At 42.9% G+C, this 15194-nt stretch overlaps 1 protein-coding gene across 3 annotated transcripts in view; it reads right to left on the reverse strand.

Annotated features, from left to right (window-relative positions):
* Positions 1-5849: 5849 nt before the first annotated feature.
* Positions 5850-15194, reverse strand: part of TNFAIP8L3 (TNF alpha induced protein 8 like 3) — a 54922-nt gene continuing 45577 nt past the window's right edge. For all 3 annotated transcript variants that reach the window (XM_081839347.1, XM_081839348.1, XM_081839349.1), the window contains one exon: positions 5850-6901. In XM_081839347.1, coding sequence (XP_081695473.1) covers positions 6339-6901 — 563 coding nt within the window. In that variant the 3' untranslated portion in view covers positions 5850-6338. The remainder of the gene's footprint in view (positions 6902-15194) is intronic.

A 15194-nucleotide genomic window follows, 5' to 3' on the forward strand; every position in this document is an offset into this window, starting at 1 on the left:
GTGGGCAGGAGCTGGGACCGAGCAACGGGAGCTCACCCCGTTGCGGGGATTCAAACCGCCGACCTTCTGATCGGCAAGCCCTAGGCTCTGTGGTTTAACCCACAGTGCCACACGCGTCCCATAGGAATGGGTAAAATAATAAATCCATGCTGGAAGGTCAGGCAAAAAAAAAAAAAAAAAAAAAAAGGAATTCACCAGGTCATAAGACAACATCATGGTTGGCACCAGCTGACCCTCCCTGGAAGAGATATTGCACAGATGGGGAGTCACAGTTGAAAAGGCCCTGTTTGTAGTCATGGCCACTTGAGCCGGTAGAAGGATTTACAGCAGGGTCTATGTGTGCAGTGGTTAAGTTTTTGGCAGCTCATGTTGGAGAAGATGGTTCTTTGGATAGAAACAAGCTTTCAGAGAAATGGAGATTTTGCCTACAGTTCTGATTTTAACTATACCTTGGTTCTCAAACAGCTTAGTTGTCAGACAAATCGGCTCCCGAAGGCTGCAAACCCGGAAGTAAGTGTTGCGGTTTGCGAACGTATTTTGGAAGCTGAACATCTGATGTGGCTTCTACTTGAGTGCAGAAAGCTCCTACAGCCAATCGGAAGCTGCTCCTTGGTTTTCAAACAGTTCTGGGAGTCGAATGGGCTCCCGGAACAGATTAAGTTCAAGAACCAAGGTACCACTGTACTTAAAAAATAAGAATCTCTTCAAAGAAGGTTAGAGGAAATAACTGCAGCAGATTTAAAAAAATCCAAAGGACATATAGTTTAATCACAAATCATTTAATGCATAATTTCTGATAAACACATGGCACACTTTTTGAGTCTGACTCAAACACTACTGAAATGATTGTTTTGCATGTTAACCCACCAATATAAAAGTAAACGATGAATATATAGCATATGCCAGCATGAGACACGCGTAATATTTTTGCCTCCCTTTTAAAGGCTACTCAAGTCTTTTATACATATAAATAACAAGACATTTGGCTGTTTCCTTAAAAAAATAACCAGATTTGAAGCTCAAATGTGTGCAAAATATAAACATCTCTCCTTTTTGTACTTCCTCCCTGGAGCAGCCTCCCTGCATCACTGCTGGGGAAATCGGCTTATTGGAAGCAATGGTGTCTATAGCTCTCTAGCTATTGGTGGAGCCCATTTCCATCAGCCCCAGCCATCCTGACCAATGGTCAGGGATAACGGGAGTCCATCACCATTTGGAGGGCCAGAGGTGGCTGATCACAGTGTATAGAATTGGCCAGATTGAGATTGAGTAATGGTTAATGACCCTTTTTGCACACAATACCAAACCATAGTTGTGTTAACACGAACATGCCTAAGTCTTGCACACCCCTCTTCCTCCACCAGCGTAGCCACATGAAGCAGCATCCACTTCTATTTTTCGCTAAGTGCAGTTTCCTGTTGCCTTCAAAAAGGGAGAACTCTGCTTAGTTTAAGCTATGGTTTCTTAAAATGAATTATGGTCCTGCATATTATGCTTTGGTATGTAGACAACAGGCCAACTGGTACACTCTAGATTTTAAGGACAGTGTTGCAGTGGGTCACTGAGCCAAATTTATTTCGACACACCTGTGAAACAACAGTTTTCAATGTGATATTTTAACCTGTCTTTCCTTTTAAAAATTAGTTTGATGTGTGATTACCTTGGATGTATTATTTCTGTCCTGGTTTAATAAAAATCTATTGTAAATTAATAAAATAAAAATAAACCATACTCTTAACTAACCAGAATTTGTCCTGTTTAGATGTAATGTTAACTATGATAAGTGAACAGCAGAAACCACAGGTTTTAAATCTTCGCAGGTGTACAGCCTGAGGCTCACACCTGCTCATTCCCCTAATGTTAAACCATGGTTTAGTGTTACGTGCAAAAAAAAAAGCCAATTCCTCTTTGTATTTCTCTGATTTGACAAAGAGCTGATCTTCTTCCCCAAATTACATTATCCAGTGAATGGACACGGATGCAAAATGGAAACTGCCCAATGAAGCTACCAGAGACAAGTGACTCGTGGACAATCTCATCAAAGCCAGCAGGAGGGTACGTCATTGTGGATTTTACTCTTCTGGTTGCCAGAATAGATCCTGTGTTTAATATTAGAAAACAATTGTTATGTATTTGCTGCTTTGCCGCAATACGCCTTTGTAGTTTCTTAAGCAGCCATTCTACACCCGCTTACCTGGGAGTAAGCCCAGCTGAACCCAGTGAAACATATCTGTGTAGGGATGTCAGAGAATTCCGACGAAAACAAAAATGGGAGCAGAAATTGCAAAATCTCGCTTTTTGCTCCCTATCCAAAATTGGAAACAATCTAGCGAATGCCATTGACCTTTGCTGCTGATTTTGCTTTCAGTTTGTGAACCGTGCATAACTGATTGTGCCCTTCACTGCTTTACTCTGCAACGAATGGACTGAAATAATGTAAGGACAACGTAACTTAGACAATTACGTAACTTATGCAATTTTGCCAAAGCAGCGTGTGAGGTGGATGATGTCATTTTTGGTGGATGGCAAATTGCAGCAGAGCAGAAACACTGCTGCATGCAAGAAATACAGGGCAGAAGAAATCAGAATTGCTTCTTGCACCCCTACTTCCGAGTAGCCATTTATAGGTTTTGTACAGAAAGGCGTTTTTCATTTCTCCTATAAACTCTCCTGTACTGGAATTTCTAGGAGGGAACACAATTTTTAAATATCTTTTCAGTAATACATGATCAACACTTGGACCAGAGTGTTCATTGTGACCCTACAGTGATTTCCTGAAAGGAAAGAACAGCACCGTGAGGACATCTCTTGTCAGACTAAAGATTTAAGCAGTACACAGGCATGAAGGTTCTAACAGATTAGCAGGGCTTGGGCGAGGAAAGCTATCTCCTGGTGGTGTTGCCTCCTTTCATTTTCCCCTCCTCTTTTCTTTCTTTCTAAACCACTTCTGGCTCAACGGAACACTGTGACAGAAACCAGAGCGCATGGAAACAGCGTTTACCTTCCCGCCAGAGTGGTACCTATTTATCTACTTGCGCTGGTGTGCTTTAGAAGTGCTAGGTTGGCAGGAGCTGGGACAGAGCAATGGGAGCTCACTCCATCATGGGGGTTCAAACCGCCAACCTTCTGATCGGCAAGCCCAAGAGGCTCAGTTGTTTAGACCGCAACGCCACCTGCGTCTACACACCACTTTCTATCATCCAGCCAGACAAGCATCATCAGAGCTCAAGGGCACAGGCAAAAACCACTCGCCGGTGATACGAAGAAGGATGGCAAGGGGTGTGGCCTGTGGAAATGGGGGTGTAGCTGACATGGGGGTACAGCTTGGGGAGAGTCCCACGATTCCTCACTCCTGAACTAGGGCCACAAATAAATGACAAGTAGCTGGCTATGATTATGTCAAGGGTGGAAAGTGTTTTGTTGGATTCGATAGGCAGCTATCGAGATCCCATCCCCTAAGAAGGTCCTCTGTAACAACACCAGGCATACGCTGTTGCTCCTCTCACTGGTGTAGCCTCCTCTTGTTCACCTGCCAGCCCTCCAAGCAAGCAAGGAGATGGCTGTAAGAAGGTGGAAATGGAAGAAGCCACCCCTGGAGTTTCCCCTCATTGTTTTCAGGCAGATTTCCCAGTGACCAGGAACAAGACAGCAGTGGATTGCTCGACAAAGATGTCAGCCCAGTGTGCAGCTGCTATGACAAAGGTGAATTTCATGTTGGGGAATCATTAGGGTTGGAAATCAAATGGTCAATATCAAAATACACATTGTCAAATATATGGCCTGATGTATACAGCTCTGGCTGCTGTCTACGCCTCAAAAAGGATATTAGAGAGCTAGAAAGGAGCAACCCAAAATGGGTTGAAGCAGCTCCACTATGAGGACAGAGTGAAATGTTAGGGACTCTCTAGCTTAGAAAAAATGATGAGTAAAAAGGAAGGCAAGATAGAAGATTATGCATATAGAAAGTGGATAACAGAACTTGGGGCCGCCCAACAATTTTTGGAAGATTTGGGACTGACGAAAGAGACTGCATAGTTAAAATTACGAAATTTGTTTCCACAAGATGTAGCGAAGGTCACCAGCTCAGACCACTTGCCGAGAGGATTGGACAAATTCTTGGAGGAATTTGGCTACTGGCCACAACTGCTATGTTCACTCACCACGGTGAGAGGCAGCATGGCTCTGAATGGCAGTTTCGGGGGTGGGCAATGGGGAGGGTGCTGTTGCTAGTGGGCTTTCTTCCTGTAAGCGTTTGGTTGGCTGCCGTAAGAACAGGATGCTGGACCAGATGGGCCTTGGGCCTGATCCACCAGGGCGCTTATGCTTTTTGCAGATTAATATGGAAATGGGATGGAACAGATAAGCCAAACCGTGCAAACTGACTAAGGATCAGAAACATAGCTGTCAACTTACAGATTTGAAAATAAGGGACCAGCAGCCTCAAAAATAAGGGATCAGCAGCCAAAATAAGGGATTTTCCAGGCACGGGTATGTTCAACTTCTGAGCCCCTCCGAGCCAAAGGCCGAAAGCCCAGCCAGCAGCCAAACAAAGCCTCAAGCAGTGGTTCCCACAGCACAGCAACCCGGCAAAGGGGATGCAGCAAGGGAAACCACCATCACCTCTCTGCTGGGAAGTGCTGAGCAAAGGCGAGTCCCCAGGCAACGTGGCTGATTTGATCGGCACAAGGCATGCAAGCTCCACCCCCCAGTTGTTCTTAGACTCCTTATTGGGTGAGCAACACAGCCAAGCAACACAGTTGGAGCCTCCCTCCTCCCTGGCCGGCAGGGAGGGAGGGAGAGGAGCTGCTTCCTTTGAAACCCGGGAAATTTAAGGGACATCATCAATCCTGGACAGCAGCAGGAGACAGCGCTGGGATAAGGGACTGTCCTGCCAAATAAGGGACGCTTGACAGCTATGATCAGAAATAGACGGATCCGTCCATTCCTAGTGGGTGCAGGCCTTCAACGAGATCGGTTGCCAGTTTAAGGCAGAGGATTGTAGGGGTTTGGGGGTTTTGTTTTTTTCAAATGAAGCTTTTGAAGCTGAGTGTCCATTTCTATGCTTTGACAAGCAACAATCACGAGCTCTTCGGGCAACATTTTGGACAGCCTCATTCCTCGCAAAGCCCAAGGACCTAGAGAAACATAGATATATAGGAAAACACAGAGCTGTATATGGTACAGAAACAACAGAGAGACACCAGGCTTTGTGGGGACTCTGATTCAACTGTGGGGAGGTTACTGACATCACGCTTAAATTCAGGAGTGAAGGGACGAGCCCCCAAATCACCCCAATTCACTATGTTCTTCACCCATCGCCAATGCACACCCTTATGAATAATAGCTTCGACAATGCAGAATTTGCACAATCTTTCTGCGGCACCCCATTTAAGAGTCTTTAAGAGATTGGCACAACTTTTTCATTCCTTTCTTGGTATAAAATGCTAACACCTTAAGAGAAGCAATATTCCTGCTTTTGTTGTGCTCATTCCTGGCTTAAGGAATTATTCTCTGTTTGGATCATGTGCTAAAAAGAGATTTTCAGTTTTAAAAATAATGATATTCAGAGCCCATTCTTTCCACTTCACCTTATGGGTTCCATTCTTCTACAATATAAACATGGGCATGTTTGCTCAATGTCATGGAACTTCAGGTTTCATTTTTGGCACATCAAACTGTAACCACAACACAGCAATAATGAGATCATGGTATGTAATCATTTCCCTCCCCATCACAAATGGCCCTGCATCATAAAATGCTCAGTTTATTTGTGGTCTGAAGTGTGGCTTGCTTTGCTTTCCATTACAAATGCTCTGGAATGGCCTGGTTCACACACAACACTAAACCATGGTTAATAAAACCATCATTAAAGTGGAAACATCTGGCAGATGGTCACTTAAGGCTTAGCTTATTACATCTCTCTATCAAAGAGACACAAGCCCAGAAGAGCTGCTATTTAGTTACAGCTGTGTACCTTTTGAGCGGTGATGACTCCATAAGCAGCATTAAGGAGGAGGTGTTGGGCTGCGTCCACATGTAACACTAAGCTATGGTTTACAGTAACCATGGTTTATAAACCAACTACAAACCTTGCTTAACAAACAACTTTTAACCATAGTTAATAAACCATAGTTAAGCTGCTGGGGTCATGCATAACACTAAGCCATGGTTAAAGAAACTGTAGTTTAACAAACCATGGTTTAGTGTGCAAACCAGGCCATTCTCTTTTGGGATTATGCACAGGAAGCTAACAGTTGGTCCCAACTCTCTGGTTACATTTCTTAAGTGAAACTTGTATAGTTGTTGTTTTGTTTTGTTTTTTTAAAAAGGGCAAAGTTTCAAAGGATTTTCTCATCTAGCAGTTTGTTGATTCCATCACAGATCTTTTTGAGGTGTGGTCGGCATTCCCCATCAAGGCTATAGAGGGCAGTGAGGAACTCCACATTTGCGAAATGGTCGAAGACGTGATTGATTCGTGCATGAGACCTGGCTGTCAGGTGCCGTTCCACGAGTTCGTGAACAAGGTCTTTGCACTCGTTCAGGAGTTCCGAGAGGACATTTTTATCGAAAGTGTACTCCACCTCGTAAAAGCTAACAATCGTCATGGCCGCTTGGTTCAGCTTTTTGCGGAACTTCTCGACAATCTCCAGCTCTTCGGAATTGAACTGATTGTTTCGGTAGAGGATCCCGATTTTGATGGCCACTTTGATCAAGTCCCTCATGATTTTGTGGGCTTCCTTCTTGTTCTTCATGTGCTCCGTGGTCACTTTGTATAACTCGTCAAAGATTTCGCTGCTGGTGTCATCAATCAGCATGTTAGCCATGGTCTTGGTGGCCATCTTACTCAAGATTTTTTTCTGGGCTTGCAGCGCAAGGCTCTTTGAACTGAAGTTTTCGGGACCTAAGGGTAGTGGGCAGGGTGGGTGAGTGGGGGGGGATGGGGAGAGATGGAAAAGGGGGAGAGAAGAAAGGAGAGAAAGAAAGGGGGGAAGGTATCTTTGAATAATTTGCAATGAACATTTCACAGTTCAAAGTGCCATTTACTAAATCATCTATCTATAGCTATATCATCTATCTATCTATCTATCTATCTATCTATCTATCTATCTATCTATCTAATCTATCTATCTATCTATCTATCTATCTATCTATCTATCTATCTATCATATCTATCTATCTATCTATCTATCTATCTATCTATCTATCTATCATCTATATCTATCTATATCTATCATCTATCTATCTATCTATCTATCTATCATCTATCTATCTATCTATCTATCTATCTATCTATCTATCTGTCTGTCTGTCTGTCTGTCTGTCTGTCTATCTATCTATATCTATCTATCTATCTATCTATCATCTATTTATCTATCTATCTATCTATCATCTATCTATCTATCTATATCTATCTACTAACTATCTATCTATCTATCTATCTATCTATCATCTATCATCTATCTATATCTATCTATCATCTATCTATCTATCTATCTATCTATATCTCTATCTATCATCTATCTATCTATCATCTATCTCTATCTATCTATCATCTATCTATCATCTATCTATCTATCTCTGTATCTATTTCTATTTCTATATCTATATTTATATCCACATTGTTTTGTAATTTATAATTATTATTAGAACAGATTTTGTCAGGTGGCACAAGATCCAAGCCCCATGGCAGGTTGCCAGGAACAGATAAGACAAGTGAATGTAACGTACAAAACTGTAACTCTTATTAGGGGGAACTGCTTGCAAAAATGTGTGCAAAAGGGGGAAATGCGCCTTTGGGGAAATATACCCTCAATGTGAAGGTTTGATTCGATGAGCTGTGGGGTCCCTTCCAACTCTACAATTCTATGAGAAATTCACATTAACGATTTCATGAGAACTAAAAAAAAACTGATCTGGAAATGTGCAAAACTGAACTTAAAAGACTGGAAAAGTGAGAAATTGAGAGATAACTGAAATTCACAGATCCATCCATCCACCCCTAGTTTGTACTATGCTAGCGTTGCAGAAGGATAAAGGGGGGAGGAAATACATTGGCTCTTCAAGCCATATGCTCTCCCTCCTCTTCAAAGAGCAGCAAAAGCTTCTGGAGAAGTAAAAATAGAAAAAGCAGCAGTAGGTGGTGAGAATTGGCTCAGAAGCAGCGGAACGGGCCAAAAGCCTGTCACAGACAGCATGCTGACCCCCGCTTGCTGAGAGGAGAAGTCTGTTTTGGTCACGGGGAGGCACTGTTGAGTGGCAGGTAGCTGCGTTGGGTCTGTTAGGAGGAGTTGGGTCTGGGGAGCAGCATGGTGGAGTGTGTTTGTGAGGCTATCCAAGAAGTCACAATACGACACTGCTTCTGTCAGAAGCACCTAAAATGGTTCAAAGTCAGGAGCGAGTTCCTGAATTCCCACAAAACAATATTGATAGAGCGCTGATCAAATCAGATGTTAAAAACAGCTGGGAATGTGGGACCTGCAATTCAGAATGCAGTTTGAGCCTCCCAGTCCGACGGCTGTGCAGTCCCTGCAACAATGCCCCTTAGGCGTGGGTAGGCAAACTAAGTTCCATGGGCCGGATCAGGCCCAATTGCCTTCTGGATCCGGCCCGCGGGCGGTCTGGGAATCGCTGCATGGATCGCCAGCTCATGCGAGTTATTTGCCTCTCCCTCCCACGGCGGTGGCAGTGGCACCTCCTCCCTCCCTCCTCCTGGCTTCTCCCTGCCCTGCCTAGAGGAGGAAAGGGGCTGGGCTTTGTTGGTGCCAGCAGCAGCAGCAGCGCTCGAGCGGCTGCCATTTTAAGCAGCCCCTCTCCGGAGCCCTTTTGTGCGCTGCTCATCATCCGTCCGCTGCCACCGCCAGCCCCTTTCATTCGCAAGACACAGGTAAGCAGCCTCTGGGGTTCGTGGTGCTCTCAAATCATTCCCCCCCTCAAAATATAGTCCGGCCCCCCACAAGGTCTGAGGGACAGTGGACCAGCCCCCTGCTGAAAAAGTTTGCTGACCCCTGCCCTCAGGGATGGAGAGCTCACCCCCTTGCCTTGCAAATCCCTCTTGAGACTACAGTGGTACCTTGGGTGAAGAACTTAATTCGTTCTGGAGGTCTGTTCTTAACTTGAAACTGTTCTTAACCTGAAGCACCACTTTAGCTAATGGGGCCTCCTGCTGCTGTTGCGCCGCTGCTACATGATTTCTGTTCTCATCCTGAAGCAAAGTTCTTAACCTGAGGTGCTATTTCTGGGTTAGCGGAGTCTGTAACCTGAAGCGTATGTAACCTGAAGTGTCTGTAACCCGAGGTACCACTGTAGTATGCATGGAAGTGCCCTTGCAACTTCTTTAAGAAAGCTGATAAGCTTCAGACACTGGCTGTGCTTTGCTTCTCCAACACAGCTGCAAAGTTCTGCCTGGAGAATTCCAATGGAGAGGCCAATTTTGCGTTTACTGCCGGTTAATTCTAAAATAGCCCAGTATCTTTTTTTTTGACTAGAGGGTTGGGGGTGAAGTGGGATGCAGACACAGCTATGGTTGAAATGATTCATCTTCAGCACATCTTTGACAATCTTAAAACAATGAGGGGAATTCTTTTCTTTTTTTAAGAAACAACTGCTGCCATTAATAAATGGTGTGCTCCAATTATGAATGCAAATTAGTTTCAATCAGACAATCCTAACCTTACAACTTTTTGTCACGTTCTCAGCACTGCAGTAGCAATGGCAATTCGGTTTTGTTTGGGAGAAGGGGCAGGTCTGCTAAAAATGTCTTAAGAGAGCAGCAATGGATGTACTAAACTACTCTGTGGGTAGTTGGGTCAAGGTAGGCCTATGGCTAATGGTTTGTGTCCAATGCTAATCACACTCAGCCCCTTCATAGATCACTGCCTTGTCGTGGCGAAAGGGCCTGAATAACTCCAAGAAGCAATGAGCTATGCCGTGCAGGACCACCCAAGACGGAACAGGTCACAGCCGAGAGTTTAGATTAAATGTGATCCACCTGGAGAAGGAACTGGCAAACCACTCCAGTATTTTGCCAAGAAAACTCCATGGACATAAAAAAGGAGAAGCTTTGAGAAGAAAGTGAGAGTCTCCAAGGCATGCTCTGGTTCATGGGGTCACGGAGAGTCGAAAACAACTAAGATGACTAAACAACAAAAAATCGCACTCAGAGTAAACATAACTGAAATTAATGGGCCTAAGTTAGTCATGCAATGTGCTCTTTGTGGAGCTACCTTTGAAGGTGACCTGGAAACTACAATTAATCCAGAATGTGGCAGCTAAACTGGTGGCTGGGAGTGGCCACCGAGACCATATAACACCGGTCCTGAAAGACCTACGTTGGCTCCCAGTATGGTTCTGAGCACAATTCAAAGTGTTGGTGCTGACCTTTAAAGCCCTCAAAGGCCTCGGCCCAGTATACCTGAAGGAGCGTCTCCACCCCCAACGTTCAGCCCAGACACTGAGATCCAACTCCAAGGGCCTTCTGGTGGTTCTCTCACTGTGAGAAGTGTGGTTACAGGGAACCAGGCAGAGGGCCTTCTCAGTAGTGGTGTCCGCCCTGTGGAACGCCATCAGATGTCAAGGAAATAAACAACTATATGACTTTTAGAAGACATCTGAAGGCAGCCCTGTTTGGGGGTTTTTTAAAAAAATGTTTGATGTTTTATTGTGTTTTTAATATTCTGTTGGGAGCTGCCCAAAGTGGCTGGAAACCCCAGCCAGATGGGTGAGGCATAAACAAACAAAAAACAAACAAACAAACAAACAAACAAACATGCCCATTAATTCCAATGGGTCTACTCCGAGTAGGACTAGCATTGGCTACAACCCAATAGCTACAAGTTTCCATTCTGTTCAACTTTCATTATGGTCAGCAGGAGAGTTATTTCTAGGAGAATCCAGTCCATAAGGGCGTGGTAGTCCATAAGACAGGGCATTCTTGGTAAGGATACCTCCTTGACGTAACTCCCTGCTGGGGAGTATTCGATCTGTTCTCAACAGCAGACATTTTAAACAAAAGTCAATTTTTTTTTTCTTCAGGCATTTGGATCATAAAGGGAAATTGCTTTGGGTACAGTTCCACAGATACATGTCATTTCCTGTGTTGTGGTCTGATTTTTATGGTCCTGATGATGCTTTTATTATTGTGCGATTGCTTTATTGAATTTGTGTTGTCATTCGTCCTGTTCTCCTGACTGGAGAACAGTCATTTGTCATTTTCTCCACCACATTCTGAAGCAGTTCATTCTACTGTTGAAAAGCTCTTGCCATCAGAAAGTTCTTCCTAATGTTTAGTTGAAATCCCCTTTCTTATACTGTAATTTGAATCCGTTGTTTTGGGTTGTACCCTCTGGAACAGCAGAAAACAAGCTTGTCTCCTCTTCCATGTGATGGCCCTTCAGATATTTGAAGATGGCCAATGTTGTTGGACTCTCATCAGCCCAAATTGACAAGGCCAACAGTAATAGAATCTGAAGTCTAACACCACCTGGAGGACCACAGCTTCCTAATCCCAGAGCTACAGGCATATTTTTCTATACTCCCGTCCTTCCCATCTGTGTACATTTTGGCCTGGACTTCCACCAGCCGTGATGAAGCCCAAAAGCTCAGAAAATGCATGCCAGATATGCTCAGAGTTATCATGGACACAGGAGCTACCGTCCCTGTATAATTATAGAAAGGCCAGAAATAATATGCAGTCTTCTTAAAATTCTCATCTTGAAATGGAATCTTCTTAAAATGTCTTCCTCCTCTCCCCCACCTCGGATTGTAAATGCAAACTCTGTAAGCATCTGCAAGATTCTCAAAATATTTTGCTTACAGATGGCGAGAAGGGAACGTACCAAATTGTTGCCGATCTGGGGAGGGGCAATTGGAGCTCGACTATATTATCTGCATGCAAATATGCTTTTAATAAATGCAGGTCCTGCACGTATGCAGAAGAATGCGATGCACAAAGAAAGTCCTGGGTTTCTATTCCTAGATAGGAAAATAAGAATTGAACCCTTGTACTGTGAGCTATGTGCATTTGGAACATCTGCTAGGCTAGATGGTTTCTAGAATTATTTTTGGATGCTAGGCATAAGCTATTGGCAGATGTATATTGCTTATAGCAGAGAGGAGAATGCAAGATAAGCCCTGGATCACCTCCTTGTCCACTCATTCAATAACTACAAAACGTCCAACACTTGGGGCTTTGCAGAGAGGTTAAATTATAAATGGGAATAATAATAATAATAATAATAATAATAATAATAATAATAATAATAATAATAATAATATGTTATTACTTATACCACACCCATCTGACTGGGTTGCCCAAGCCACTCTGGGTGGCTTCCAACATAATACTGTATACAGAAACATAATGAAATATCAGACATTAAAAACTTAATGGCTTGTTTTCACCAGATAAGAACCTGACCCATTACTTCTTTCAGAGACTTGCATAGTCTACAAAGACTTTCAAGGACTTATAAGACTTTCATTTGGTTCTATGTTTTCAAGAGAATCCATCAAGAGTGCATATTTTGTGACTTTCAGAGATTTATAGATTTTTGTTTCGTTGGTTTTGCAGGGAGTACATTTCATATATTTCATACTGTTCAATGTTCTGTATAGATTATATAAAGAGTTTACATTGACATCGTATTGTTGTACTTGGTCATCGTGTTGCTTTAGATATTACTGATTGTGCTAAACTGCCTGCCTGTGCTTATTTATGTATATCTTCCTCATCCTCTCATTGGAGTGATAAAAAAATTAAAACATCTTAACAACAATTCTAGTGACAACAATAGTGATGCCAACTGAGAAAGATCTCAGAAGGCTTGCTGAAAGAGGAAAGTCTTCAGCAGAGGCTGAAAAGACAAGCAAAATGGTACATGTGTAATAGTCAACAGGCTTATATGACTGGTTCTGTCCCCGCACCTCCATTGTGGCAGACCTGTTTAGGGAAGTTTTTAAAGTTTGATGTTTTATCATGTTTTTAATTTTCTGTTGGGAGCTGCCCAGAGTGGCTGGGGAAACCCAGACAGATGGGCGGGGTATAAATAATAAAATAATTATTATTATTATTACTACTACTACTACTACTACTATTACTATTATTACTATTACTATCTGACAACTGATGGGAGGGCTTTCCACAAGGTGGGTGCCACTACTGAGAAGGCCCCCTGCCTGGTTCCCTGTATCCTTACTTCTCATCCTTGGAGCTGGACCTCAGTGTCTCGGCTGCTGGATGAGTTTATGAAAAGTGAACATGGTTGTTTTTTATTAATAAGGGATCATTTCTCTGCATTCCAGATACTTGCCGTTTTGACCATGCTTTCCTTTGCATGAAATGGAAAAATGCAAAAGGTGTACGTGCGGCGGATTCTGACCACTTCTGCCTGATCCGTTTACTGAATATTCTTCCTGGTTTGGTTGCAGGGAGGTTAGCCGAGAAAATATTATCTCACAACTTTCAGAGTGTTTCCCCATCACATTCCTTGTTGCAAAAAGTCTGATCTTGGAGGGAAATGGTTTCGTTGCACAAGACTGCTAAATCAGCCCTAACTGTCCAACCTGACTTTGCTGTTATATGGTTGAATCCCACCTGAAAATTGCAACAGCCTGGAACTGCCCAAACGTTGAGGCAACAAAGGGTATATCCAGCTCATTCTTGACATTTACCCGTCATTGGGTATTTACACAGAACACATAAGATAAACAGAGATGTTTTACTCTCACCTCTTTGGCTGGAAATATACAATTATTGTCATGGCGACAATTGGCAATTGCCGCCTAGTCTGTTAGTTGACTAAAACTATCCACCCTTGGCTGAAAATAACCTGTTTTAATAGCTGAATCCTGCTCTTTGTGAAAATATTTAAATGCTTTTAACATTGCTGTAACTCGATGTTGATTTGGAGAGTAAACAAACGTCCGGAAGAAATATGTCCCTCAAAAGAACAGAGTGCAATAATTTTAACTAGAGTAAATAATGTTGATGAAACCTTTCTCGGTGCACTGGGGGGAAAGGCCCGGGCAATGGCTTGCAGTAGACTAAACACACCACCCACAAGCCTTTGTGCAAACTGGGAGCAGGGTGCTGTCGCTAGAAAGTTGGGCAGTGACCTATGGAGTAAAAACAGGGTTCAAATGACTGTCATGGAGCTTAATTGGTGCCCTTGGGCTTGTCTAGAGATACACAGATTTGCCCATTTTGGTTTCTCTCAATTTCTGATTTTTCCAGTCTTATGTCCAGTTCTCCACATTTCTGCATCAGTTTGCAAAAAAACCAAAAAACCTCATGAAAATTGGTCAGCATTTTAGCATAATCTTTCCCCTATATGCACATTTTTGAATGCAATTCTCTCTAATGCATTTTGGCAAGCAGATTTCCTTAATGAAATGCATTATTTGCATGTTAATTTCACTGATAAATGCTTTTCCCTGCACACTTTTCTCTGTTGTGTGGATTTTTATAGACGTCTATTTGGAACCGCATCACAAAATTCAAAGAAGGGCTAATTTCAAAGGATGGCTGCGGTTTGATTTGCGCATTGTTTTGGAAAGTGCTGAGCCGAATTCTCCTCCATCCCTCCATCTGTTATATCATCTCAGGGCCAAACTGCATGAGATGCGTGTGACCAACTGCACAGCACAGCTGGCTTTGACAAAGTATATTTCAGATGCAAAGGGGGGCTCTGATCCAGATCGGGACCTTGGTGTGGAGTTAGAAATGTACGGTAATTCCTGCAATTCCTGGTGTGAACTGACTTGATCTGCACTTTCCCGGCTAATTAATTATCCTTCAGATGTCATACATCCCTAGATTTTCTGATGCAGTTCTTGGCTCAAGGAACATACCAAGATGCATTAAAGGTGAAATACATACATGGAAAAAACATGGCATTTATATATCTATTTAAATACAATTTTTCATGCAGATTTTCCTCTCAATATAGATTAATGAGGAAGTGGAACTTATGACCAGAGGAAACAAACAACTATCTGACTTTTAGAAGACATCTGAAGGCAGCCTTGTTTAGGGAAGTTTTTAATGTTTGATGTTTTATTCTGCTTTTAATATTCTGTTGGGAGCTGCCCAGAGTGGCTGGGGAAACCCAGCCAGATGGGCAGGGTATCATCATCATCATCATCAAACCTTTTATTGGCATCACATCCAAACATCCAAAACAAATCAATACAGAATT

This window comes from Podarcis erhardii, assembly GCF_964252035.2.
Source record: "Podarcis erhardii genome assembly, chromosome: 14".
NCBI classification, from domain to species: Eukaryota; Metazoa; Chordata; class Lepidosauria; order Squamata; family Lacertidae; genus Podarcis; species Podarcis erhardii.